Source organism: Trichoderma evansii (assembly GCF_050947405.1).
Source record: "Trichoderma evansii strain SZMC 28006 chromosome Unknown GGI43scaffold_1, whole genome shotgun sequence".
In the NCBI taxonomy this organism is placed as follows: Eukaryota; Fungi; Ascomycota; class Sordariomycetes; order Hypocreales; family Hypocreaceae; genus Trichoderma; species Trichoderma evansii.
Genome location: NW_028145205.1, coordinates 2,836,357 through 2,858,524, shown reverse-complemented (window position 1 = coordinate 2,858,524; position 22,168 = coordinate 2,836,357). Strand labels below are relative to the sequence as shown.

The following is a 22,168-nucleotide window of genomic DNA, read 5'->3' as shown; positions in this document are numbered from 1 at the left end:
TTGTTCACCTCTTGGGCATTAACCATTGCAGTGGTTTGAGTTCACTGTCTCTCTCACACGCCAAAAGTCTCGACTCTAATCCGAAGCTGAAGGGACCATCCGGCTTTTGTTAGTGGCACATCCGCATCTTGGTATAGCATGGTAAAGAAAGGCAAGGTGAAGGCCCCTGCGCCTGCACCAAGCCAAGCCTCTGCAGCATCCAAGGATGGAAACGGTAGCGGTAAAGGTAAAAAGGGGCAGAAGGCAGCGGATAACGCGTCTGCTGAGGTGTTGCCGCCGGTTGCCCCTAAGCCGACGGTGAAACAGATTATTGGAGGCTCATCCTGGACAGGCAAGCTGCCGGTGAACCTCCTCAGCGAGTACTGCCAGAAGCAGAAATGGGACAAGCCGGTGTACGATACGCGGAAGACGCCCGAGGGCTTCTCGGTCTGGGTGACTCTGAGTGCCAAAGACCTCAAGACCCAGCAGACCATTACACTGGAACCTTTCAAGATCCCCTTGTCTCATAAGCATCTGCTATTAAGGGATACAGCTCTGGAGGCCAAGCACACGGCTGCTACGTATGCCTTGTTCAGGGTATGCAGCATGCAGAACAAGCACATGGTTCTCCCTCCGGACTACAAGTCTCTATGGAAAGACTTCCAGGCTCTGAAAACTCAAGATGTCAAGGACGGCAAAGCATGGATGTATGAGGCTGATCCATTCAAGACCTTGCTTGAGCGCCAGGATTCCAAGGCTGCTGCAGAGAAGAAGCGGCAAGAGATCGAGCAGGCCAAGGCTAAAGCCAAGGAGCTGCCTGGAGCAGCAGGATTGGTCCTTCTGAGCAACTCGGGTGGTGGATCTGGGTCCAATGTGATGAAGGGCTGGACGAGTGTACCCAAGGTCGAGATGGGAAAACACACCAGAATCCAGCTGGAGTCTTTATTGAGAGATGGCGTGACATGGAACCCTCATAACGTCTCCATGACTCTAGCTGAAAAGAAAAATGTTGTTTCCGAGCTCAGCAAACTAGACTTCCGACAGAGCCACATAGCAGAAGCCGTGGAGTATTGCAAAGATCGTCAAGAAACACTGGAATGGCTCCTGATCCATGTCCCTGAAGATGATCTCCCTAAGTGGGCTCTTCCAGAGAAGTATTCAGCCGGCGTGACCATCGGAGCTACAGACTTGAAGAGAGAAGGCATAATTCAACGACTATCCCAGACTGGATACTCCCTGGAGCTATGCACTCGCGTGTTGGATGAGCATGGTGGGAATGAAGATGCGGCTGCTGAAACGTTGCAGAACATTCTTTTCCCGTCTGCTGCCTCAAATCAAGAGGGTGCAGAAGAATCAGGGGATGATTTCCTTGACTTTGGGACTCCTCAGGAACAATGGGATGAGGAAGTTGCTACGCTAGAGTCGATCTATGGCAATAACTTCCGTCGCGATGGCGATAACATTATACAAATCCGCCTCGAATCAGTCAAGGACGCGCAAAACGGAGATGTGGAAACATATCTACAAGTCCGAAAGGGGTCAAGCTATCCGAGGCACATCATCCTTGCCATCCTGGCCAAGCTCCCCTCATATATCAAACTCAGTATAGTGAAGCAGATGTTGGCTCATATTGAACAAGATTTACGAGACGAGCCAGCAAAGATATACCTTACAGTAGACTGGATTCAGCAAAACATCAACAGTATTATTAGCAACCCAGGCAAGCTTCTAGACATATCAGCAGTGTCCTCTGCTGCCTCTGAGACTCGGCCAGCGACATCTGTGGCTAAAAACAAGCGCTCACGAGGCCCGCCTAGGCCTCTCAAATGGACCACAGACGCAAAGAGCAAAGAAGAATGGCTCCGTCGACAAGAGAATCCTTCGCAGAAGCAAATGGTTACGAAGCGCCAGGCCTTGCCGGCTTGGCAGATGCAGGATGCCATTATCCGAACGGTGAACCAGAATCACGTTACTATTATCAGTGGTGAAACTGGATCAGGAAAGTCAACGCAATCTGTTCAATTTCTCTTGGATGATTTGTACGAAAAGGGCCTCGGCGGATGTGCAAACATGATTGTCACTCAGCCACGTCGAATTTCGGCACTGGGTCTGGCTGATCGAGTGGCTGAAGAGCGATGCTCGCGAGTGGGAGGAGAGGTAGGATACGCTATCCGTGGTGAGTCCCGACAGTCGAGGGATACCAGAATCACCTTTGTTACGACTGGTGTACTGCTACGAAGACTCCAGACATCTGGTGGCCGAGTAGATGACGTCGTGGCATCCTTGGCCGATGTCAGCCATATCATCATTGACGAAGTTCACGAGAGAAGTCTTGATACCGATTTCCTCTTGAACTTGCTTCGAGAGGTCATGATAAAGAAGAAGGACATGTTAAAATTAGTGCTCATGTCAGCTACGCTTGACGCCGCAACTTTCAAGACCTACTTCGAAACAGAGGGACTGAGCGTCGGGGCCGTCGAAATTTCAGGCCGAACATTCCCTGTTGAAGAATACCACCTTGACGATGTGGTTCGAATGACAGGATTTGGTGTTGATGGGCCTGATGACGGAAGCTTCATTGGTGATGAAACAATGGGGAGAGTAATCCAGAAGCTGGGTCATCGCACCAATTACAGCTTGATTGCAGAAGCTGTCAAGGCAATTGACTACGAGCTCTCGTACGATAAAAACACGGGAGGTATTCTCATCTTTTTACCTGGTGTTGGAGAGATTAATCAAGCCTGCAACAGCCTCAGGGGCATCAACTCACTCCATGTTCTCCCTCTGCATGCTTCCTTGGAGACGAGGGAGCAGAAGAGAGTGTTTTCGAGTCCTCCTCCTGGAAAGCGGAAGGTTGTTGTGGCCACAAACGTCGCAGAAACTTCCATTACGATTGATGATATCGTAGTCGTCATCGACAGCGGAAAAGTGAAAGAGACTAGCTTTGATCCGCAGAATAATATGAGGAAGCTGGAAGAAACATGGGCGTCCCGAGCGGCGTGCAAGCAGAGGCAAGGAAGAGCCGGTCGTGTCCAAGCAGGCAAATGCTACAAACTATACACCCAGAATCTCGAGCAGAACATGGCGCCTCGTCCCGAGCCCGAGATTAGGCGAGTGCCGCTCGAACAGCTGTGTTTATCAGTACGAGCCATGGGTATGAAGGATGTAGTTCGATTCCTGGGCCGATCTCCAACTCCACCGGAAACACCAGCCATTGAAGGTGCCATGTCACTGCTGCGGCGCATGGGAGCTCTGGATGGAGATGAGCTCACGGCTATGGGACAGCAGTTGGCCATGCTGCCGGCAGATTTGAGATGTGGCAAGCTCATGGTCTTTGGCGCCATTTTTGGTTGCTTAGATGACTGTGTCACCATTGCTGCCATTCTTAGCACCAGGAGTCCGTTCATTTCACCTCAGGAGAAGCGGGATCAAGCTCGAGAAGCTAGAATTCGCTTCTATAGAGGAGATGGTGACCTGCTTACGGACCTTGAAGCCTTTAACCAGTGGGACGAAATGATGAGAGACCGAGGAACGCCGCAGCGCCAGATTAGAGGATTCTGCGAGGAGAACTTTTTATCCTTCCAGACGTTATCTGATATTTCAAACACGAGAACTCAGTACTACGATGCCCTGAGGGAAATTGGCTTCTCACCATCTTCGTCTTCCCAAGCAACCAGCAATACCCAAAATTCCTTACTCCTGAGAGCGCTGATAGCTTCTGCCTTTACCCCACAGATTGCGCGAATCCAGTATCCAGACAAGAAGTTTGCGAGCTCCATGTCCGGAGCTGTCGAGCTGGATCCCGAGGCGAGGGCAATCAAGTACTTTTGCCAAGAGCCTGGCCGAGTGTTTATTCATCCTAGCAGCACGCTGTTTGGCAGCCAAGGGTTTTCCGGAAACGCGGCTTACATGTCGTATTTCAGCATGATATCGACGACTAAGATTTTCATCCGAGACTTGACCCGTAAGTTTTTTTTGTTTCTCGATTTTCTTTCTACTGCTGCATACATATCGAATACTAACTTTTCACTTTAACCAGCTCTGAATGCATACACTCTGCTCATGTTCTGCGGTCCGATCGAGCTTGACACTCTAGGACGTGGTCTCTTGGTTGATGGATGGCTCCGACTTAGAGGCTGGGCTCGACTGGGAGTTTTGGTAGCAAGACTGAGGGCCATGGTGGATAATCTGATTGCTGAAAAGGTGGAAAATCCGGGGCTCGATCTGGCTGGAAATAAGATTATCAAACTGGTGATTAAGATGATAGAGCTGGATGGGCTGGATGCTTGAGATGAGAGCAAGGCAAGACAGAAGAATTTTACTTAGAATCACATCCTTTTGAGGAAGGTTTGTGGATATTTCATGACCCTTCGATTTTAATATTCTTTAATGGGCTGTGAGAAAATAAGACGTAGTTTAAATTTGAAAGGAACAAAAAGGTCTCAGCACCTCAGTTTATAATATTGAGGGCATCGCTGGAGCCATTCCATTCGCACCACCTAACGACGACCTTATTAGTGAGTGTAGTGGGGCTGCCAGTTCAGGCATTCCATGCACTCCATTTGCCACTTACTCATTCACTCAGAATCAACGAAACTTACTCTTCATTTCCTTTACTCCTCAGTTTTCTCCAATCAATTTTTTAATTAATCGTGAACATGGCAGATTCAGATTCAGAAGAAGGATTGACAAGGGAGGAGATGCAGCAGCAGGAGGAGGTCGAACCGCCGCCAAAGCGAGCCAAGCAAGATGCCTGTACGTTCAGCTCAAGCTTCATCTCCTCATCTCTATTCTTCACTCTTCACTCATCACTTGATATTATGAAATAATATAAGATTTCCTTTACTATAAAAGAATAAGACAAGACAAAAATAAGAATAAAATCATCAGCTAATCAAAGAGATGTATGATACCATCGCCACGTTCAGTCGCAAAACTCATGGCTCCCAAACCAAAGTCCATCCCGCCGCCTCCAAAGCCTCCCGGCTCACGGCCTCACCTCTTCAAGAACCGCATGGCGCTGGGCGCATACATTGCCGACCCAGAGTCTTACCCCGCCTCAGTTGTCATCTACCACAACGCCGACTTCGTCGTCATCCACGACAAGTTCCCCAAGGCCACAGTGCACACGCTACTGCTGCCGCGGTCGCCCCAGCATAGCCTGCTGCATCCCTTTGAGGCGCTAAAGGACGAGGAGTTTCTGGGTAAAGTGAGGATCGAGGTGGAGAAGCTGAAGGTGCTTGCGGCGGGGGAGCTGCAGAGGCGACTGGGGGCTTTTAGTCGGGCTGATGCTGCGAGGGAGGCTGTGCTGAATGGCGAGGCGGAGGTGTTGGAGAGTGCGGCTGAAGGGGATGTAGATGGACAGAAGGAAGAGGCAGAAGACGAAACAGGACAAGGAGAAGACAAGAGTAAAGGAAAAGGTAAGCAACAAAACAAGGAGCCAGAACTGCCGTCCGGAAGAGACTGGGCTGCGGAAATCAAATGCGGCGTGCACGCAGTTCCCAGCATGGGACACCTACACATCCACGTCCTCTCGCGAGACATGCATTCGCCTGCAATGAAGCACAGGAAACACTACAACTCGTTCAACACGCCGTTCCTAGTAGACGTGGCTGACTTCCCTCTGGAGAGCGACGACCTCAGGAGGAGCTCCAAGGATGAAGGATTCATGAGGCGGGACTTGACCTGCTGGCGGTGCGGGAAGAACTTTGGGAATAAATTCAAGGAGCTCAAGGACCATTTGGAGAAGGAGTTTGAGGAGTGGAAGAGGGAGTGATGGTTATACATATGGGTATATTTCCACGTATAACCCATTTATCATTAATACCTGACAGATACAATATCTAAGGAGAAAAACAAAAACACAGACATAAATCATAGAATGGTAATTTTTTTATCATTGCGCGCAGAATATAGTTTCATATGTGATGGGTACTGATAATAAGGCTTTGCAGGCAGATAGAAGAGATGGATGTAACTGGCACAGACAAAACATGCAAACATATCCCATCGTCTCATACCAGGGCCCTCCCATCTCATCCAGCTGAAAGCAAAGGTCGTTGTCAATCCATTAATAATACAATTCGGAGCTCCCAAAAAACGCCGCCGGTCCAAGTGTTCATCATCACCGCTTCGCGCTCTCTCTCTTGTGTGTCATCCCTTAAATCCTCCTCGAGATTTCCAGAGAAAGAACCAGTTGCTGCTCCCTCCTCGCGGATGTTCTCTTTTACTTCGTCATACGCATACACAAGCACACATGTCATCCAAATTACAAAAGCCTGACTCAGCTCGCGCTCCAACCAAGGCCTCATTCATTGTCATTGTCATAGTCCACCTGGTCCTCCTGTAACGAAGAAGAAGAATATTGCAACCAGAATCAGCCAATCATGTTCTTGAAGCGTGAGAGCCACACCCCGGGTGATGAGAATGATGATGAAGGACCGACCTCGTATTCGGGAGACTGTTGCGGCGTGAGGGCCCTGGCCGCGGTGCGTGCATCACCAGTCACGTCGTCTACAAGGCAAAATTGGATATCGCGTGAGTGGTCGGTCTCTTTGATTTTTGAAATTTTATGTGCTTTTGCGTTGGCGACGGTTGGACTTACCACCGATGCCTGGCTGAGTACTGGCAGCGTCGTCCTCGGCCTCAGCCTCAACATTGGCCTCGGACTCTGCCGTCGCTGCCTGGTCGTCCTCCTCCTGGGTCTGCGCAACATCCGACTTGCGCGGCCTGCCTCGTCCACGCCTCTCACCCGGTGCCAATGGCGGCAATGGCTTCTTGGCTGTCTTTGCCTTTGCCTCGCCTCCCTTCTTGAAGCTGCCCTTTGGCCTTCCCCGGGGCCTGCCGGTGGGCACGTAAGGCTTTGTGGGGGATTTTGAGGCTGCGCCCTTTGGCCGCCCGCGACCGCGACCCGGGGTCTTCTTTACGCCAGCATCTTCAGTGACTTGGTGGGTGATGTCTGTGGGTGCGTCGTTGCTCGCCGTCTTAGCGTCGTCCTTGGTGCGCGCCATGGAGCTGTATGTTTGCTTTTCGGCAACAGAAAAATTGGGAACAGCAGAAAAGGGGGTGCAAAGGTATTCGGGTCGTGGAACCTAGTTGCCACGGAGGGAGTTGAATTGAGATGTTTGTGAGGGTGGTTGGCTGGTTGGTATGAGGAGAGGAAAAAAAAAAAGAAAAAATTCTGGGAAAAAAAAACCGGGTGATGATGAGATACGCGACTTCGCGCGAGACGAGACAAGACAAGACTAGGGACAGGTGGGTTAGCTGCGGTAGACGGAGCCAAGTATCTGGGGAAGGGAGACGGCTCAACGCGTGGGCGAGCTTAAAGGTAGTAGCAGTAATACGTACCTTGTTTTTCTCGTAATAGCCTTCTCCACGTATTTGTGGCGACAAAATTAGCTGGGCGAGCTTGTTGTTGCGCTTGCAGAAGCGATGAACGCGATATTATGGCAAGGAGAGCTGTTTCGTTGAGCTGGGGTTACCTAAGCAGCGATATTATGTCAGCATTGATCGGCATCAGCCACAGCCAATATATTGCACGCCACAGTTTCGCACAATGCGCCACTAGAGCCTTGTTCAGCTTGTTTACCCCGGCAACCGCCGCCTAGCACCGCTTTGGGCAAGAGCAAGTAAACAATCACGCACCATCCTGGAGAGAGAGAAAGGCCGACTAATGTAGCACATTCTTCGCCTCCGCCTCCACGATAGCTTCCATAGCATCTTTGAGACATTGCGCACAATGGCTCTCGACGACAGATTTATGCCCTCGCCGTCGCCGGCCCCCGAGGTCCGCTTCATGGCATCATCCTCGGCCTCGACTCCTTCGCTGCGGTCGCGGGATGTCGATGTCACCACAATGGCCCCAATGTCGAGAATGGATCGCGGCGGCAACGTCAAGGTTGTCGTCCGGCTGCGGGCTTTCTTAGAGCGAGGTACGAACTTTGCTGTATTTTTATACCATCTAATCAATTAAAAGCAAAAAGATGAGATATCGACTGGATTGGTTGGCTAACATTAACAGACCTTGAACGAAATGCACAATGCCTCGTTGACATGGATCCCGTCTCCCAAATCACCACCCTCAGAGCCCCCGAACCAGAAGATGTTCGTCCTTCGAGCCCGAGCAAATCCCGCAAAATCACCGGCGAGAAGAGCTTCGCCTTTGACAGCTCCTTCTGGAGCCACGATCCCGAGGACAAGGACTATGCCAACCAAGAAGACATCTACAACAGCCTCGGTGAAGAGTTCCTCGACCACAATTTCGAGGGCTACCATACCTGCATCTTTGCCTACGGCCAGACCGGCTCCGGAAAGAGTTATACCATGATGGGAACGCCTGAAAATCCTGGACTGATTCCACGAACCTGCGAGGATCTGTTCGAGCGCATCGCAGCCGCCCACAACGAGAACTCTAACGTCGCTTACAACGTCCGGGTCTCCTATTTCGAGGTCTACAACGAGCATGTCAGAGACCTATTGGTGCCCGTCGTTCCCAACACTACCCCCAACTATCTCAAGATCCGCGAATCGCCGACCGAGGGACCATATGTCAAGGATCTTACCGAAGTGCCTGTGCGGAACATTCACGAGATCATGCGATACATGAAGGTGGGCGACGCATCTCGCACCGTGGCCAGCACCAAGATGAACGACACCAGTAGCCGAAGCCACGCTGTCTTTACCATCATGCTGAAGCAGATCCACCACGACATGGAAACGGACGAGACCACGGAGCGCAGCTCTCGCATTCGTCTGGTTGATCTAGCGGGTAGCGAGAGGGCAAAAACAACAGAGGCCACCGGAACACGACTTCGCGAAGGTAGCAACATCAACAAGTCTCTCGCCACTCTTGGCCGGGTCATTGCGGCGTTAGCAGGCCCTCCCAAGCAGTCACGATCGGGCAAGAGAAAGGACGTGGTGCCCTATCGAGATTCCATCTTGACATGGCTGCTCAAAGACTCCCTCGGCGGCAACAGCAAGACTGCCATGATTGCCTGCATTGCTCCTTCGGATTATGAGGAAACGCTCTCGACGCTTCGTTACGCCGATCAAGCCAAACGCATTCGCACTCGCGCCAAGGTTAATCAAGACCACATCACATCCGCCGAGCGTGATGCTCAGATTGCTGCCATGGCGCAAGAGATTCGAATGCTACAGTTATCTGTCTCGGACTCCCAACAGCGCGAAAAGAATGCTCAAGAGGCGGAAGAGCGCCTGGAAGAGTACCAGATCAGTGTCAGTGCCATGCAGCGCATGATGGAGGAGCGCAGCATGGTTGCTGAGAGCAAGATCAAGAAGCTGCAGACGGAGAATGAGGCCCTCAAGCTGCATCTCAAGCTGGCTATTGAGAGTCTCAAGAACCCCATCCCGGCGATTGAGCTTGACAAGGAGTCTTCAGACGAAGAAGACTACGACTATGATTCGGAGAGTACGGCAGCAGATGACGAACTTCAACTAGAAATGGAGCGCTACTTGCAGGACATGGGCAACCTCCGGAAGCTTATTGGCGGCGACCTCTCGAGATTCAAGGATGGGGAAAGCGTGCGTATGCCTCTTGGCGGCTAATGACCACGATCATGATCTTGAGACCGAGGAACGGAAGGGGAAATGGCACCATAATAGTCGAGTTGACCTTGGCTTGAGTTGCTACATTGAGTTGATGCAGGACAGGAGGAAAGGATTGTTGATTCTGCCACATACAAAGCTGTATGTATGCGTATGAGCGATGGTGTTTAAGGAAATTTTTTTTTTCTTTGCTTAATTTGGATTATCGATGAACGGCTGGATAGTTTTCTTGCTTAGTTGAAGGACTGGTTCATATTTTTTCTTTCCTTCTCTTACGCCTTTTACGTGTTTTCGGCGCGAAACAAATCGGCCGAACTATGTCAATGAATGGAAGGGGCATTTATCTATAGCTACTACTAGATTGTAGGAATATACATATATCTGAATGACTCCAAATATCATATACGCTCTACAAAAGTTCTTCCTCTTCATCTTGGACTACCTTGGGTACTCATTTTGTTCCTCGATTCCAAAGCCAGTGCCAAAGCTTTTCATTCATCTGCCCCTTTACGCATCGACGAAAACGACTTGTCCGCGGATCGAGCCCTGCCGAGGCTGGAGTCTTGGATAACTTCACCATGTCATCAATCAGAAATCAACTCCGAAAGAGTTGAAACAGGCACCGCAGACATGAGACCACCCCCAAGGCCAAGGAACCGAAACAGAACAGAACAAAACAAAACGGTACGCCCTCCGCACTTGCGGCCTACGTGAAACAAAAGCACAGCCCGGAAACGACGCTGCCGAGCTGTCTGGAAGGTTTTACGGTTAAGTTCACATCCGCATCGACCAAGGGGGCCAGACAGTGGACGAAGAAGATAGCGAAGAAGAAAAGAGGGATGTCGATCACACACTCCGCTGCCGGGAGGATTTCCCGTCTCACGTTGTTTGAACGGCTGCGTCAGGTGAAGCATGGAGAGGGAGAGTAAAAGTACTTGCAGAGACTGGACCCTTGTTTCCGATATTTTAGCGGCTACTAACCCATCAGGGGTGCTAAACAGGAGGACGAAGCGTTAAAATAAGCTAAGCCAGTAGAGCCTCATAGACAAGAGACTACCTCTGGGGGGTCTGAGGTCTTCATGATATCAGTTGACGGGCCAGCAAAGCAACTAGAAGATGATCCGTTGTTCACTGGCGAGTCAGACGAATTGCCGCTTCGATGGTGTTTCGAGAGGCGCCTGCATTAGCACAACGCACAGCCACTAAGACCGCGCTGAACTGAAGACCCCCTCGCTGGAAGGCCGCTGAATAGGCCGCTATGGCCCCCTGTAGAATCCGCTCCCTTCCAAAGCTCAAGCTTCAATTGGAGGCACTTCTCTAGGCGAGAAACCCCCCAGTCGTGCCAGAGAGTGGATGCATTTAGTGCTTGCTTGGGGTCCAGGCCAAGTATCACACCCCGCCACGACAAGGCTATGAGTGACACGCAGGAGGTCCTTGTCGACTTGTTACAACCTCAACGATAGATATTTGATTTATATCTATCTGCATTCTTTGGCACTCTCGTCACTAAATAGTCAGACAGACAGACAGACAGACAGACAGACAGACAGACAGAGATATCTGTAGCCAGTCTTTTGTTACCGCGCTCTGTATTTCTTCTTCTCTCTCTTTCACACTCTCTTTCTCTTTCGCCTTTGCTGTCCCGCATCACCCAAAAGACAAAACACCATGGCCACACGACCACAGCTTTTCACCCGCGGGCTTTCTGGCCTCGCGCAGAGCTCCAGCGCCAACGAAATCAGCTCCCCGGCCGAGCAGCGCGACGATGCCAAGCGCAATCTGTTCAAGTCGATGCGACCGCTGCCCACGCAGCATTACTGGGATGTTTACTTTGATGGGTTCGTGAGGGGTTCCCTTTTGGAGATTCTTCGCTCTCAGTTTCTGGGCTGCTAACATGATTTTTCTCTCTTCAGACAAGCCAAAGACGCAAAGGCCGGCGCCGGCGAAGGCGAATACACTGCCCAGCTCGAAAAGATTGGCACACAGATCGAGTCGGTCCAGGACTTTTGGCGCTACAACAACAACACGCCCGTCGAGAACATCAAGATGCGCGAGTCAATATACCTCTTCAAGCAGGGCTTCAAGCCCATCTGGGAGGATCGCCGCAACATCAACGGCGGCAGCTGGACTTTCCGGGTGCCCAAGGTTATTGGACCTGATTTCTGGACGCGGATCCAGCTGCTGGCCATTGGCGAGAAGCTTCAGAGCGTCATTGACGAATGTGAGTTTTCATTCATTACACAAAGGAAAGAAACCAGAAAGGAAGGGAAAGTACTAATAGCTGAGTTATTAATAGCCGACCAAATCTGCGGTGTTGGTCTATCTGTCCGCTTCAACTCCCACCTCATCACCGTCTGGCACCGAGACTCGTCCAAGCAAAACTCCATCGACGCCTTGATAGCCTGCATCCTCGAGGACCTGCCCACCGAGCTGCAGCCCAAGCCCGACAACTACTTTTACAAGAAGCACTCGGATCACGCGGGCTTCAAGGCCCCTCCTGAGCTCCAGGCCGTTCTCGACACTCAGAAGCGCAATGCTGCTGTCGCTGCCGCTGCTAATGCCGCCGCCGTCGCTTCTCCTTCTCCTGTTGCATCTGCCTCTGCTCCTGCAGTGAGGATTGCACCTCCTCAGTAGAGAAATTCCTTTTTTTTCCATTCTTCGACAGTTTACGCCTCCTCTCTGCTTCAATGAGCAAGCGGCATGTGTGCTTTCGTGTGTGTTTTTTTACCTCCATTACTCATTTTTTTAATGCGATGTAGTCTTCAACGTCACAGAGAGTCTCATCTCGACTTCATATACAGACTCGATCATCTTGGGTATGGTAATGGCGTTTGCATCATGGGTTTTCTTATACTATCTACAAGGGAAAAAAACACACGGCTACTTTTTTTCCCCCTCTTCTTACCAGATCTCATATACTGTCATGGAGAAGGTGTATTTCTGCAAGCAGCTTTTTTTTTTTTTTCATTTCATGCATCTCTAGTTACAATTGGGCATATATATACATCACTCTATCTCGATCTAGAAAGCGTTTGTCATATCTGCCGTTAGATTCCGCTCTGTTTGAATGGTAGACGGTAGAGCGCAGCTGTGTTATGAAATACAATATACATGTCTGCCTGCCAAGACTATTTATCACAAGTTTATATCGTAGATTAAATTATGTGCCATGGGTGAAATACAGTACTGTATTATATATACTTTGATCTTCCCCTATTGTATAAAACATGGCGGTTAAGGAATATTTCTGCTCATTCGTAGAGCTGAAATTGCTTGTACAAGAAATATTGAGCATGAATATATGCTCGGCTTAAACAACCCGTATACAGAAAAAAAAAGGTCTAGTCAACCCCCAGCGCCTTGCAAAAGTCGAATCAAATAGGAAATAAAATCCAAAGCTCGCTATCCGCCAAATCATTAATGCCAAAAATTCCCCTCGGCCCCTTCATCAAGAGTATAAAAAAATCGTAAAACCAATGTCACCGCCATACTCCAGCGTTCCTCATTACGCTATCAAACTCATCCAGCTCCACGCCCCTCGCAACGCCCACGCCACCATTCGCCTCGAGTATCATGTCCTTGAGCAGGTCCTCGTCCACGTCCTCCTTGAGCACTGCGGCGACGCGGCGCAGGTGCGCCAGCGTGATGGGGCCGTCGTGGCCGTTTGTAAAGAGCTGGAAGGCCTCGATGAGCTCCTCGCGGTGGGCATCGGTGTTGTCCTCGCGCGCGTGGAACTTGAGGGCGCAGATGGCGAAGAAGGGCTCGAAGGTGGCGTAACCATCGTTGTCGGGGTCGAGGATGGAGATGAATTCGTGGAGCTCGGCGGGGGAGGATGGAGGGATTCCGAGGGCTCTAGACGAGATGATATATGGTGAGTATTCATGTATCTTTCTTTATTGGCGCAAATGAAGGGTATATATATGATACATATCCATATCTTCGAGGGATCGGGGAATAGGGGCTGCTTTACATGAGCGCAGATTTGACATCGTTAATGGGCAAGACGCCGTTCTTCTCGCCGTCCATCGGCTCCGCAAACAGGCCAAAGGCTTCCTTAATTTCGCCTTCCTCTTGCGCAGAGACATTATGTTCCTTTGCGAGCTTCGACTGTCGCGGCTTGGGCGCGGTGGAGGGACCGCCTGCTTTGCGCTTCGGAGGCTGTGTTTTTTTCGGTGGGCTTTTTGTAAGCTTCTTGGGAGACAATGGTGGTGTGATTCTATTGGATCGCAGATGGTACATACCATGTGACGTAGTGTGTATTTTTATTATTACGCTTTCCGGGTAATAAAGCAGTGAGTTGCTTGCAAAGATGCGATGAAGAGAGCTCTGGTATTGGGTGATTGGGCTCGATATTGTCTTGTCGATAAAATGCACGTTGATGTCACTGGCGACGATAATGCACGGCGCGAAGCTAAGGGAAAAAGACGTGAATACAGTGTTGAGTGCAGCTAAATGTGTTATTTATACTGTAGAGCCACTTTTCGCTAGTTTAAATGCTGCGACGCTGAAAAAAATTCTTGGACCTCAAACTTTCTCGTCTCCCAAACCGCAAGACACAAAAAAAAACTGCTTGCGATGTCGAATCCGCGACTCATCTACAACAATTAGATGCCTCGAAAAAGGACCAATGCAATAATCCTCATTGATTATGAGAGAGTGCAAGTCCCGCGATGATATCGAGCCAAGAGAATTCTCTTCCAAAGGACCAAAAACGCTCCAGTCAGGAATTTCTCTACAAACGGCCATATCACATACCAAGGGTTTGTACGTGTCGTCTTTTTCACGAAGACCAATCACAGTGATGTCTCTTCTCCAATATGTTTTTTCTTTTTCCTCTAGAATAGCCGCTTCAAAATTTGCTAGAGCTTGCCGCCTCAGATGCCCAACAGCGCGCAAGTGTGGACAGTGAAGCAAGAGTAAAAACCGCAGTCAAGTCAACACTTCTAACTGACGAGATTGTTCCGTGTTAACGAGCGGCATCACGCGCATTGTGCGCTGCATGCCAAGTGAATCATGGAGACACCCCAAAAATTTACTATCAAAGTGTTTTTTATTTGTGAAATAGTAGAACCTCGTATGCATATGTGCTATCGCTTCTTTCCTCCCCCTGCGTGGGTCAAAGATATTCTTCTTTAGCAGTTATATCTTTGCTTCCAAAGGCCTAGGAAAGGGCGCAGCTGTTAGTTGCCAGCCCTGTTCTATTTCACATTTTTGTCTTTGTCTCCCTCTCACTTGAAGTTGTTCTTCATTTCCCTGAGTTTTCCCATGACGGACACGGGATCCGTCTCGCCGGTAACCTTGTGAATCTCGGGATCCTAGAGTCCAATGGTTAGCTCATCTCGTCTTCAAGAGACGCTGCCGAGACTGCTAGACTTACGTTGACTCTCATAAAGACATTGTGCTTCTATAATTTCATCATCAGCATGCCGCCGTCATCTGTCCCCCTTTCTTCGCTGCATGGAAAAACCGTACCTTCTCATCACCAATGGTGAACTTGCCCGTTGTAACCTCGTTGTTCTCCGCAAATGCCTGGAGTTGCTTGATAGGCTCCGTCTGGGACACAGAAAGAGTGAATCGGACGTTTGACTTTGTGTACTCGTGACCGGGCTAGAATGAGATTGCACACTTGTTAGCCCAAGGCGTCTCATATATCCCTCTTCCTTCATGCCAGGGGGCAAAGAAAATTAATTGCAACTAATGACACTTACATAGACAACAGTATCCTCTGGCAGCGCTCCAAGGCGGTTGTTCAACGCCTCATGCATCTCAGCCGCGGTACCCTCGAAAAATTTGCCGCATCCTACCATCCAGCTCGTCAGTAAACGCACAGCTCTTGTAAATTCAACATGACGAACGAAGCGTTCAGCACTTTGGAGTCATTTCGTACCGCTAATGAAAAGAGTATCGCCGGTGAAGACTGCCTTGCCAGTTGAGTCCTCCATAAAATAGCAGATGCTGTCCTGCGTGTGGCAAGGGGTATGGACAGCCCTAACAGAGATATCACCAATCTGGAATGTCTCCCCATGCTGTGGCGTCTTGGTGACTCCCTCGCAGTCCTTGCCGCCAATGATGGTGAGCTTCTCATTGCCCAGATCAGCAAGCTTAAGGTATATATGTCAGCTAATTTCTTTCCGTGAATCGTAAGGAAACGAGGTAGAGTATACCAGCTTCTTGTTGCCTCCGGCATGGTCCCAGTGGCTACAATTATTAATTTGCGTTAGATATCCCTCTGATGCATGCTATGGCGGAGGATACATACTGGTGAGTATTGACAACAGCCGTCAAGCTGATCTGGCCTGATGAAGTAGCATCCTTCAGAATAGGAGTAACCCTTATCATATCAGTCAGTTTGCACCATCCCATCACTCGAATCATAGGCTTTATGAGAAGCGACTTACTCTGGCGGGTTCGCAGGATCAATAATGACAGCATCCTTGGACTTGTCATCAATCACGAGATACGCATAGTTGTTGGAGCTCCCAACCCCTACCAAAGCCCATTAGCTTAAAGCCTTAGGCCATATCCTCCTTCTGCCTCTCCGAATCATCTCCTCGCAAGCTCAAAAAAATCATTCAGGCGCCCGCCGGCGACACTTACACATGGGAATCGACCGGATATGCATCTTGCGCGAGTTGTTTATAAGCTGCGTGATGGGGTTAATCAGCAATGAGGGGCAAGCTCCAGATAGGACTTATATCATCATAGAGATAGCCTATGACATATGATTTCACTCACGGAAGCGCCAAATCTCTGGGTGAGAAGCTGTCTGCGAGGCAGTAGCAATCTATTCATAAGTGTGTAAAGTTTTCGTTTACACCAATTGTCGGCGTTTTATACTGGAGGGAAAGAAGTTGCCAGAGGGTCCAAAGTTGGTTGAAGAGGTTGCTTACGGTTCTTTTGTGAGCCGTAAATACGGAGGGTCCATTGCTGTCGTTAATAGCAGCCACGTGATTGGCTGCATTGCTCGATCCGCGAACCTAAAGAGAGCTGACGATACGCTGATGACACAGAATTCGGAAGAGGCCCGGAAACGGAAATTTGGAATCTTTTGGTCTATTGTAGTGAAAATAAACAGTTTGGGGTATCTTTATTCTACGACTCTAATGCAGCACTGTTACACCGTATAAATCATACTACACCAATCGGTTTAGGTCTCCAGGCGCCGCTATATAGAGACCATCCCGTGTTCGGCTCCGAACTACGGTCCGGATCTTGACCCGGCTCCTGCTCCTGCTCTTCCTCCGGCATCCCGCCCACTTTCGGATCCGGGGTATTCGCCTCTTCAACCGTCAGAGCTGCCATATCTTTGGACAGCTTCAAGCACTTGAGAAACACTTGGTTTCCGGGTAGCGTCCGCTGCAGCTCTGCAATCGTTTTCTGCAAGTATTCGAGGTCCCACTGGCGCAGCTGTCTCATGATTTTCTGCCTCGATGCCTCGTCGTCCTCTCGAAGATACGACAACACAAGCTCTCTGCACGGATCCTTGGCCTTTTCTGCCTCGCCGAGGTGTTTCCAGTAGTAGTCCCAGATCCAAACGAGAGCCTTTCTCGCAGCGGACCGCAGCTTAGCCAGCGACGGCAGCTGCTCATGTGTGGCTTGGTGCCTAAGTTCTACAAAGGTTGCCGGCAGGCCAATGTTCTTGGCGATAGAGTACATGCTCTGCTTGCGCAGCTTGTCTTGATGCCCGTCCAACAACCCAGTGACGAAGCTGACAGCATCTCAATTAGCGTCTTTCTTTCGTGCTACAGATAACTTTGCATGGCCATGTGTTAGAAGCGGGAAAAAAAGAAAGCGATAACCATCACACCATCTCAATGCCGTGCTGCCTTAGACGGAACCTCCAACAAGTCGGCATCGATGACGTCCTTGGCCGCATATCATATCCATGCAGGCGATAGCCCCGTCCTCTTTTCTTCTTTGGATTTGCCTATCCAATCCTTTCCCCCTCTTAAGATTCCAGACTGCAGGCCGCTCATCCCCGATGCATGCCCCAGCCCATACCACACAAAGAAAGCAAGAGAAAGAAAAAGGCAACGTGAAAAAAAAAACAGGGACAGGCAGACCCGGACCCAGCCAAAACTTACCGACTAAAAGCAGCTGCATATGCAGCCCTCACAGCATACGTCGATGCTCCTGCATTGCCCGCGGACGCGGCCTCGTCGCTCAGGACCGCAGCCATGAGCAATGCCGTCGACTCCACCATGTGCGGACAGTTGCCGCGCTGCATCCACATGGAGACGCGCCCCACGGCCTTGTGCTGCTCGTCCCGGTCTCCCTGCTCTCGTGATGAAGTCTGGTAGTCATTGGCCGCAGCAGCAGCAGTAGTGCGCCGCCCTGCATCCCCCTGATTCAAGCCCTCCCCCTCCTCGCAACGCTCCTCAGCATATGCATCTCTGCCAGCTGCCTCCTCGACCCGACGGCCGCTCGCTCTGCCGCCCTGGAGACGACTCGACGCCGCACCGCCAGCAGCAGCCCGCGTCAACGCTTCGGAGCCGTAGAATTGGTCCCGCACAAGGAGCAATTCCTGGCGGTCTCGCCAAGGCGTAAAGACATACTGCACCATCGAAAGGCGGCAGGGGTGGCCCCAGGCACCAACGACGCGGGTTAAGGAAAAAAGAGAAGGGGAAAAGAAGTTAGTGGAAGAGAGAAACGAATGGTGTGACGGCGTAAGAGAAAAAAAGGCCTTGCTTCACAAGTGTGCAAGACAGAAAAGATGATGCAAAAGCGGTGGACTAATTTAGTTTAGCCTCGACGGTGGAGGCAGCGATCAGATACAAAAGACGAATTGCTTATAAAAGTTACTTTACCTAATTCGGCAGCAAATCTACAACAGCCAAACCACTAAGTCCGTCCAAGAACAAGTGCTGGGCAGATCCGTAGAGAACAGCTTTTTCTTCTCAACGTAATTTCGATCGACATAAAAAAAAAATGAAAAATAAAAAGTAGCTGCTGCTAGCACCAATACTAGGTAGCTACTGAAACCTCGCCGCCACCATTAATTATTAAGCTGGAAGATAATCCCGTGGTGATGTCGTGCCCGGTCGTTACTTTTACCCATTCTGTATCATACGGCATGCAATGGGTCCAGATTCAACTTCTCATTTCTCTCGTTTCAATTATTGTTTGCCACTTTACAAGTACTGTACAAGTAGTATTCGCGTGGGTAAACTCCCATGTCATCATCAACTCAGTTATCGGTACATGTAAATTAACTTGCAGCGGTAAAACGATAAACCAATGGGTCAAAAGAGTAAACAAGCCTGCAACTCCGCATTTTAAAATTCTTTTCTTCATTGCCCCGTGCAGGGCAGACTTTTCTTTTCCCACTTGTTTCCCCCTGCCCTGTAGATTTTCTGGATAACGAATAGCGAGCTTCCTCTTTCAATCAGGCAAGATCCAGAAAACAATTAAAAAACAACAGGAGAAAAAATAAGAAAAGCACAGCTACTACCTAGTAGTGTAACTAATTAGCGAGGCCCACTTGCGGCAGCCATTTCCAGCCGTCAAGAACGGGGCCTTTGTGGTTCGTAGTGCTTCATCCGAGTCCCTACTCCGTACAGTACATGGCAAAAAGTAGACTTGCCGTCATATCTCCCTTCAGGCCTCTTTCGGGAAGCCGCTTTAGTAACACAACTGCAAGAGAAGGGCAAAACCGCCGATGGGTCCCTCTTCTGGAGGGCGCAGCCAGATAGGTAGCATTCCCGTATATGCTCGTGTGTCCTTGCAGCTGTTCATCACCAAGCCATGTTCACTCTATCCAGAATCTACTCCGTGCTCTATGCTAGCACTGCGACGCAGAACTTTTTGCTTGCTCCATATATGCAGTACTAGGTACTAGGTACATAGTTTCTCAGGGGATCATCACATCACTAAGCCATCATCCTCGTTTCATTCTCAGTTCGCCTGGGGCTAATTGTAGCCAGTCATGCATATCCCACCCGGTACTGGCTGTATACAAGCACCAGGAAGGAGACAGAAACGAAGTGTCAAAGTAACGTAATAGTCCAACACTACTAGTATGGAGCAGTGCCTTGAAAATATCCAGCAGCTAGCATCGCCGGGACGTCTCCTGCACGTAACAAATCATGTACTCCATAGGGGACGACTGCGAAGAGGCATTTTCCTTCCGGTATCCGGGGGCCGCCGAGGTTCTCCATGCTCCAGATTAAAAAAAAAAAAAATGCAGGGTCGTGCTGCGGGAGCCAGGAGAACGCAAGAGCTGCAGTGTAAGTACGAAGGACTAGCAGTAGTATGATGGAGCCTTTTGGTGGGCAAGTCTAATAATGCAACGACCAGCAGCAGTTGAAATTCGTCACCAGCTAGCGGACGCAGCTCGGAGGTTGAAGCACTAGCAGGCAGATAAAGATGAGTGCTGTGACGAAAGGCTAACAAAACCATCACTGTTGCCTACTAAGGCTAATACAGTCTCAATCACGCAGCCCATATACGTGTATAAGACGAGTCTGGGGGTTGCTAGTAGTAAATGCTAATGCGATACGCCCCGTACTGGTTAAACTCAGCTCTCAGCTCGCATCATCATCGACGCCAGCACCGCTCACTTACTCGTACAGTATCCGCGCCTCTAGTGCAAAAACATACGCAAAACCCGGCAGCGTCGGGCTTGAACCCCGAGTAATACTGCCTATGGAACATCATATCCATCAGGCAAAAAATGGAAACGCCCCCTTGATCTCCAACCATGGCTCTTCGGCCGTCATACAATCCGATCATGGCGTTAACCCCCACTCGAGAAAAAGGGAAGAGAAAAAGGCAAAAGAGTAAAAGAGTAAAAAGACCGCTGGCTGCAGCCAGGGATGTGCCGGGTACATACGAAGTAGTTGGTCGGTACGAATCACAACTAAAAAGGGTAATGGAACAAAAAGAAATGCCACAATTACCGGCATCCAAAGTCCAGACCCAATCCAGGTAGGGAACCGCATAATCTTAAGAAGAGAGGGAAAATGCTTACAGGCATCATCCATCACCTTGCTGCAATGCTTTACCGCCCAAGCCGCCCCCTCTAAACAAAAACCCACTTGCAGGCGAAAAAAAAAATAGAGGGCTGGCTAGTCTTTCTCCGTAGCACTCGGCGAAACGGGGGACTACCTATTTAACGATTTTTAGCACTTGCTCAGGTATGAGTACTTGGCAGTAAGGGTCGTCTTCAATATTTGGCTGGCCTCCGTGCCTGCAAGTATGCCCATCTTTTACTCCTCCCGTTGTCTAGGCATTGCTTGTCTTTCCTTGGCTTTGTTCCCCGCCCAAAAGCGAGATGGCATTCAGGAGACTCGTTAAAACGCCCCCCATCCAGCTAGCAGTAGCAGCAGGAGGGTTTATTAGCATCCACATGCTGTGTAAGGAATAGAGGGATGGATGGGTATTCAACGGTTTTAAAGGAAAAGAGAAGAGTAACATTGACAGTGACGCCGAGCTGTGGCTCAGACAGTCCCAACAAAAATAAGACTTAACGGTATGCCGTGATGTAAGGGAGCCGAGGAAAAGAAAATTCACGATCATATCCGTCATTGCCGTACAGACTGCGCAGTCGGAGTGCAGATAATGGACAGGTTCTTGTCCACTTTTTCATCTCTTGGGCACAGCAAGGCTGCGATGAGGGGCACACAGTATGTAGCAGCACTTTGCCATTTCAACTCGTCAGGCGTTCCTTGTGAGGCTATGCAGGCGCAGAGAGCACGCTCGTAAGTACGAGTACGTAAAGCCAGTCTCCAATAAAAAAAAATTGGAACTGTGTCAAGCGCTGCCGCTAACACAAGTAAAAAAAGAAGGGAAAAAGAAAAAGGAAAAAAAAAAAAAGGGACTAAAAAAAAAGAGGGACTAAAAGAAGAAAAGATGGGAGTGCACATTAGCCCGGCTCGGATGAAAGGGGTGGGGTGGAGAAGAAAGAGGAAGAGGGGTGGCTGCTAAAAGGGGACCGACGGGCAGGATGTGGGGAGGACAGGAAAGAAAGGCCCATGCCCTTGGAAAGCGAAAAAGAGAGAAAAAAAAGCAGGAGAAAACTGGAGATTTTTGGCCAGTCAGCAGGCGCCCCTACTGAGTACAGCCTTCCAGAATGCAGCCGACCCCACTCCAGCCCACTGGTCGACACATGTGCGACAGGGGTCCGCTAGCGGCTCTATTAGCGGCTCTGCTCGCCTGCTGGAGGTTTTTTGGGTTTTGGCGTGACGACAATGCCTACTCTGTTGGTCCATGTCACCAACCGCATATGTGCAAAGGAGCATCAAGACTCATAAGATGCCGTAGTGCTCAATGGCTGAATTAGAGCAAGTGGCGTTGTCGGCTGCCATGCGCGGGCAGCGATATTGCTGGTTGCAAGGTACCTGGGAGCACCGCAGCTCCTCGCACCCCTCCCGAATCGTCACCACGACTTCCGAGTGATCAGTCTTCTTTACATGTCATACACACTGCACTTATTGCACATGGACTTCTCGTTTGTGACATTAATGCTTGTTAAAGTCTGCGTGGCGTGAGCCACAGAGGAGCTGCTAAGCTCCATGGTACTAATCAGGCACTTGTGTGCTCCCTCTATGTACATGCATTGCCCTCCAATATCCCATTCCCTGTCTTTGGGGTATTTTTCCCTTGATACCAAAAAAAAAATGTCGCT

General features: G+C 49.9%; 8 protein-coding genes across 8 annotated transcripts; 5 read left to right on the top strand and 3 right to left on the bottom strand.

Moving 5' to 3' along the window:
- Positions 1-138: 138 nt before the first annotated feature.
- On the top strand, positions 139-4,269 carry GGI43DRAFT_378893 (RNA helicase; the record flags this gene model as incomplete). The annotated part of the gene is made up of 2 exons (XM_083202758.1): positions 139-3,943; positions 4,019-4,269. The coding sequence occupies 2 exons, from the start codon at positions 139-141 to the stop codon at positions 4,267-4,269; spliced, it is 4,056 nt and encodes a 1,351-aa protein (XP_083066538.1).
- Positions 4,270-4,478: 209 nt separating this feature from the next.
- Positions 4,479-6,060, top strand: GGI43DRAFT_30692 (DNA 5'-adenosine monophosphate hydrolase). Its single transcript, XM_083201630.1, has one exon. The coding sequence runs from the start codon at positions 4,886-4,888 to the stop codon at positions 5,753-5,755; it is 870 nt and encodes a 289-aa protein (XP_083066537.1). The 5' UTR covers positions 4,479-4,885; the 3' UTR covers positions 5,756-6,060.
- Positions 6,061-6,355: 295 nt separating this feature from the next.
- Positions 6,356-6,989, bottom strand: GGI43DRAFT_378891 (uncharacterized protein; the record flags this gene model as incomplete). Its single annotated transcript, XM_083202757.1, has 2 exons — positions 6,356-6,492; positions 6,584-6,989. The coding sequence occupies 2 exons, from the start codon at positions 6,987-6,989 to the stop codon at positions 6,356-6,358; spliced, it is 543 nt and encodes a 180-aa protein (XP_083066536.1).
- An 863-nt stretch (positions 6,990-7,852) lies between these two features.
- On the top strand, positions 7,853-9,543 carry GGI43DRAFT_420019 (kinesin-3 family protein uncB; the record flags this gene model as incomplete). Its single annotated transcript, XM_083207755.1, has 2 exons — positions 7,853-7,910; positions 8,000-9,543. The coding sequence occupies 2 exons, from the start codon at positions 7,853-7,855 to the stop codon at positions 9,541-9,543; spliced, it is 1,602 nt and encodes a 533-aa protein (XP_083066535.1).
- A 1,291-nt stretch (positions 9,544-10,834) lies between these two features.
- Positions 10,835-12,269, top strand: GGI43DRAFT_30715 (translation initiation factor eIF 4e-like domain-containing protein). The gene is made up of 3 exons (XM_083201632.1): positions 10,835-11,381; positions 11,457-11,764; positions 11,840-12,269. Exons 1-3 carry the CDS (start codon positions 11,212-11,214, stop codon positions 12,175-12,177), a joined length of 816 nt encoding a protein of 271 aa, XP_083066534.1. The 5' UTR covers positions 10,835-11,211; the 3' UTR covers positions 12,178-12,269.
- Positions 12,270-14,020: 1,751 nt separating this feature from the next.
- Positions 14,021-16,594, bottom strand: GGI43DRAFT_391601 (hydroxyacylglutathione hydrolase). The gene is made up of 11 exons (XM_083204457.1): positions 16,279-16,594; positions 16,141-16,186; positions 15,942-16,029; positions 15,803-15,874; positions 15,708-15,741; positions 15,431-15,644; positions 15,252-15,343; positions 15,016-15,150; positions 14,921-14,947; positions 14,776-14,858; positions 14,021-14,704 (listed from the first exon to the last, which is right to left on the bottom strand). Exons 1-11 carry the CDS (start codon positions 16,333-16,335, stop codon positions 14,683-14,685), a joined length of 870 nt encoding a protein of 289 aa, XP_083066533.1. The 5' UTR covers positions 16,336-16,594; the 3' UTR covers positions 14,021-14,682.
- On the bottom strand, positions 16,302-18,338 carry GGI43DRAFT_30376 (ribosomal biogenesis LAS1 family protein). Its single transcript, XM_083201579.1, has 2 exons — positions 17,628-18,338; positions 16,302-17,251 (listed from the first exon to the last, which is right to left on the bottom strand). Exons 1-2 carry the CDS (start codon positions 18,104-18,106, stop codon positions 16,672-16,674), a joined length of 1,059 nt encoding a protein of 352 aa, XP_083066532.1. The 5' UTR covers positions 18,107-18,338; the 3' UTR covers positions 16,302-16,671.
- Positions 18,339-21,510: 3,172 nt separating this feature from the next.
- GGI43DRAFT_391584 (uncharacterized protein) lies at positions 21,511-22,066 on the top strand (the record flags this gene model as incomplete). Its single annotated transcript, XM_083204456.1, has 1 exon — positions 21,511-22,066. A coding segment is annotated over exon 1 (205 nt), but the record flags the coding sequence as incomplete, so codon positions are not given.
- Between the last annotated feature and the right edge of the window lie 102 nt (positions 22,067-22,168).

Bases quoted from the DNA above. Each gene is read 5' to 3' on its own strand.
- GGI43DRAFT_30376 (XM_083201579.1), bottom strand. From the start codon at position 18,106: ATGGTGCAGTATGTCTTTACGCCTTGGCGAGACCGCCAGGAATTGCTC. The intron at 17,252-17,627 runs GTAAGTTTTGGC...AGATGCTGTCAG, and splicing joins TATGCAGCTGCTTTTAGTCG to CTTCGTCACTGGGTTGTTGG.
- GGI43DRAFT_30692 (XM_083201630.1), top strand. From the start codon at position 4,886: ATGATACCATCGCCACGTTCAGTCGCAAAACTCATGGCTCCCAAACCA.
- GGI43DRAFT_391601 (XM_083204457.1), bottom strand. From the start codon at position 16,335: ATGAATAGATTGCTACTGCCTCGCAGACAGCTTCTCACCCAGAGATTT. The intron at 15,875-15,941 runs GTAAGTCGCTTC...TGATATGATAAG, and splicing joins GATCCTGCGAACCCGCCAGA to GGTTACTCCTATTCTGAAGG. The intron at 14,705-14,775 runs GTGAGAGGGAGA...GCCCTTTCCTAG, and splicing joins GAAATGAAGAACAACTTCAA to GCCTTTGGAAGCAAAGATAT.
- GGI43DRAFT_30715 (XM_083201632.1), top strand. From the start codon at position 11,212: ATGGCCACACGACCACAGCTTTTCACCCGCGGGCTTTCTGGCCTCGCG. The intron at 11,382-11,456 runs GTTCGTGAGGGG...TTCTCTCTTCAG, and splicing joins TGGGATGTTTACTTTGATGG to ACAAGCCAAAGACGCAAAGG. The intron at 11,765-11,839 runs GTGAGTTTTCAT...AGTTATTAATAG, and splicing joins TCAGAGCGTCATTGACGAAT to CCGACCAAATCTGCGGTGTT.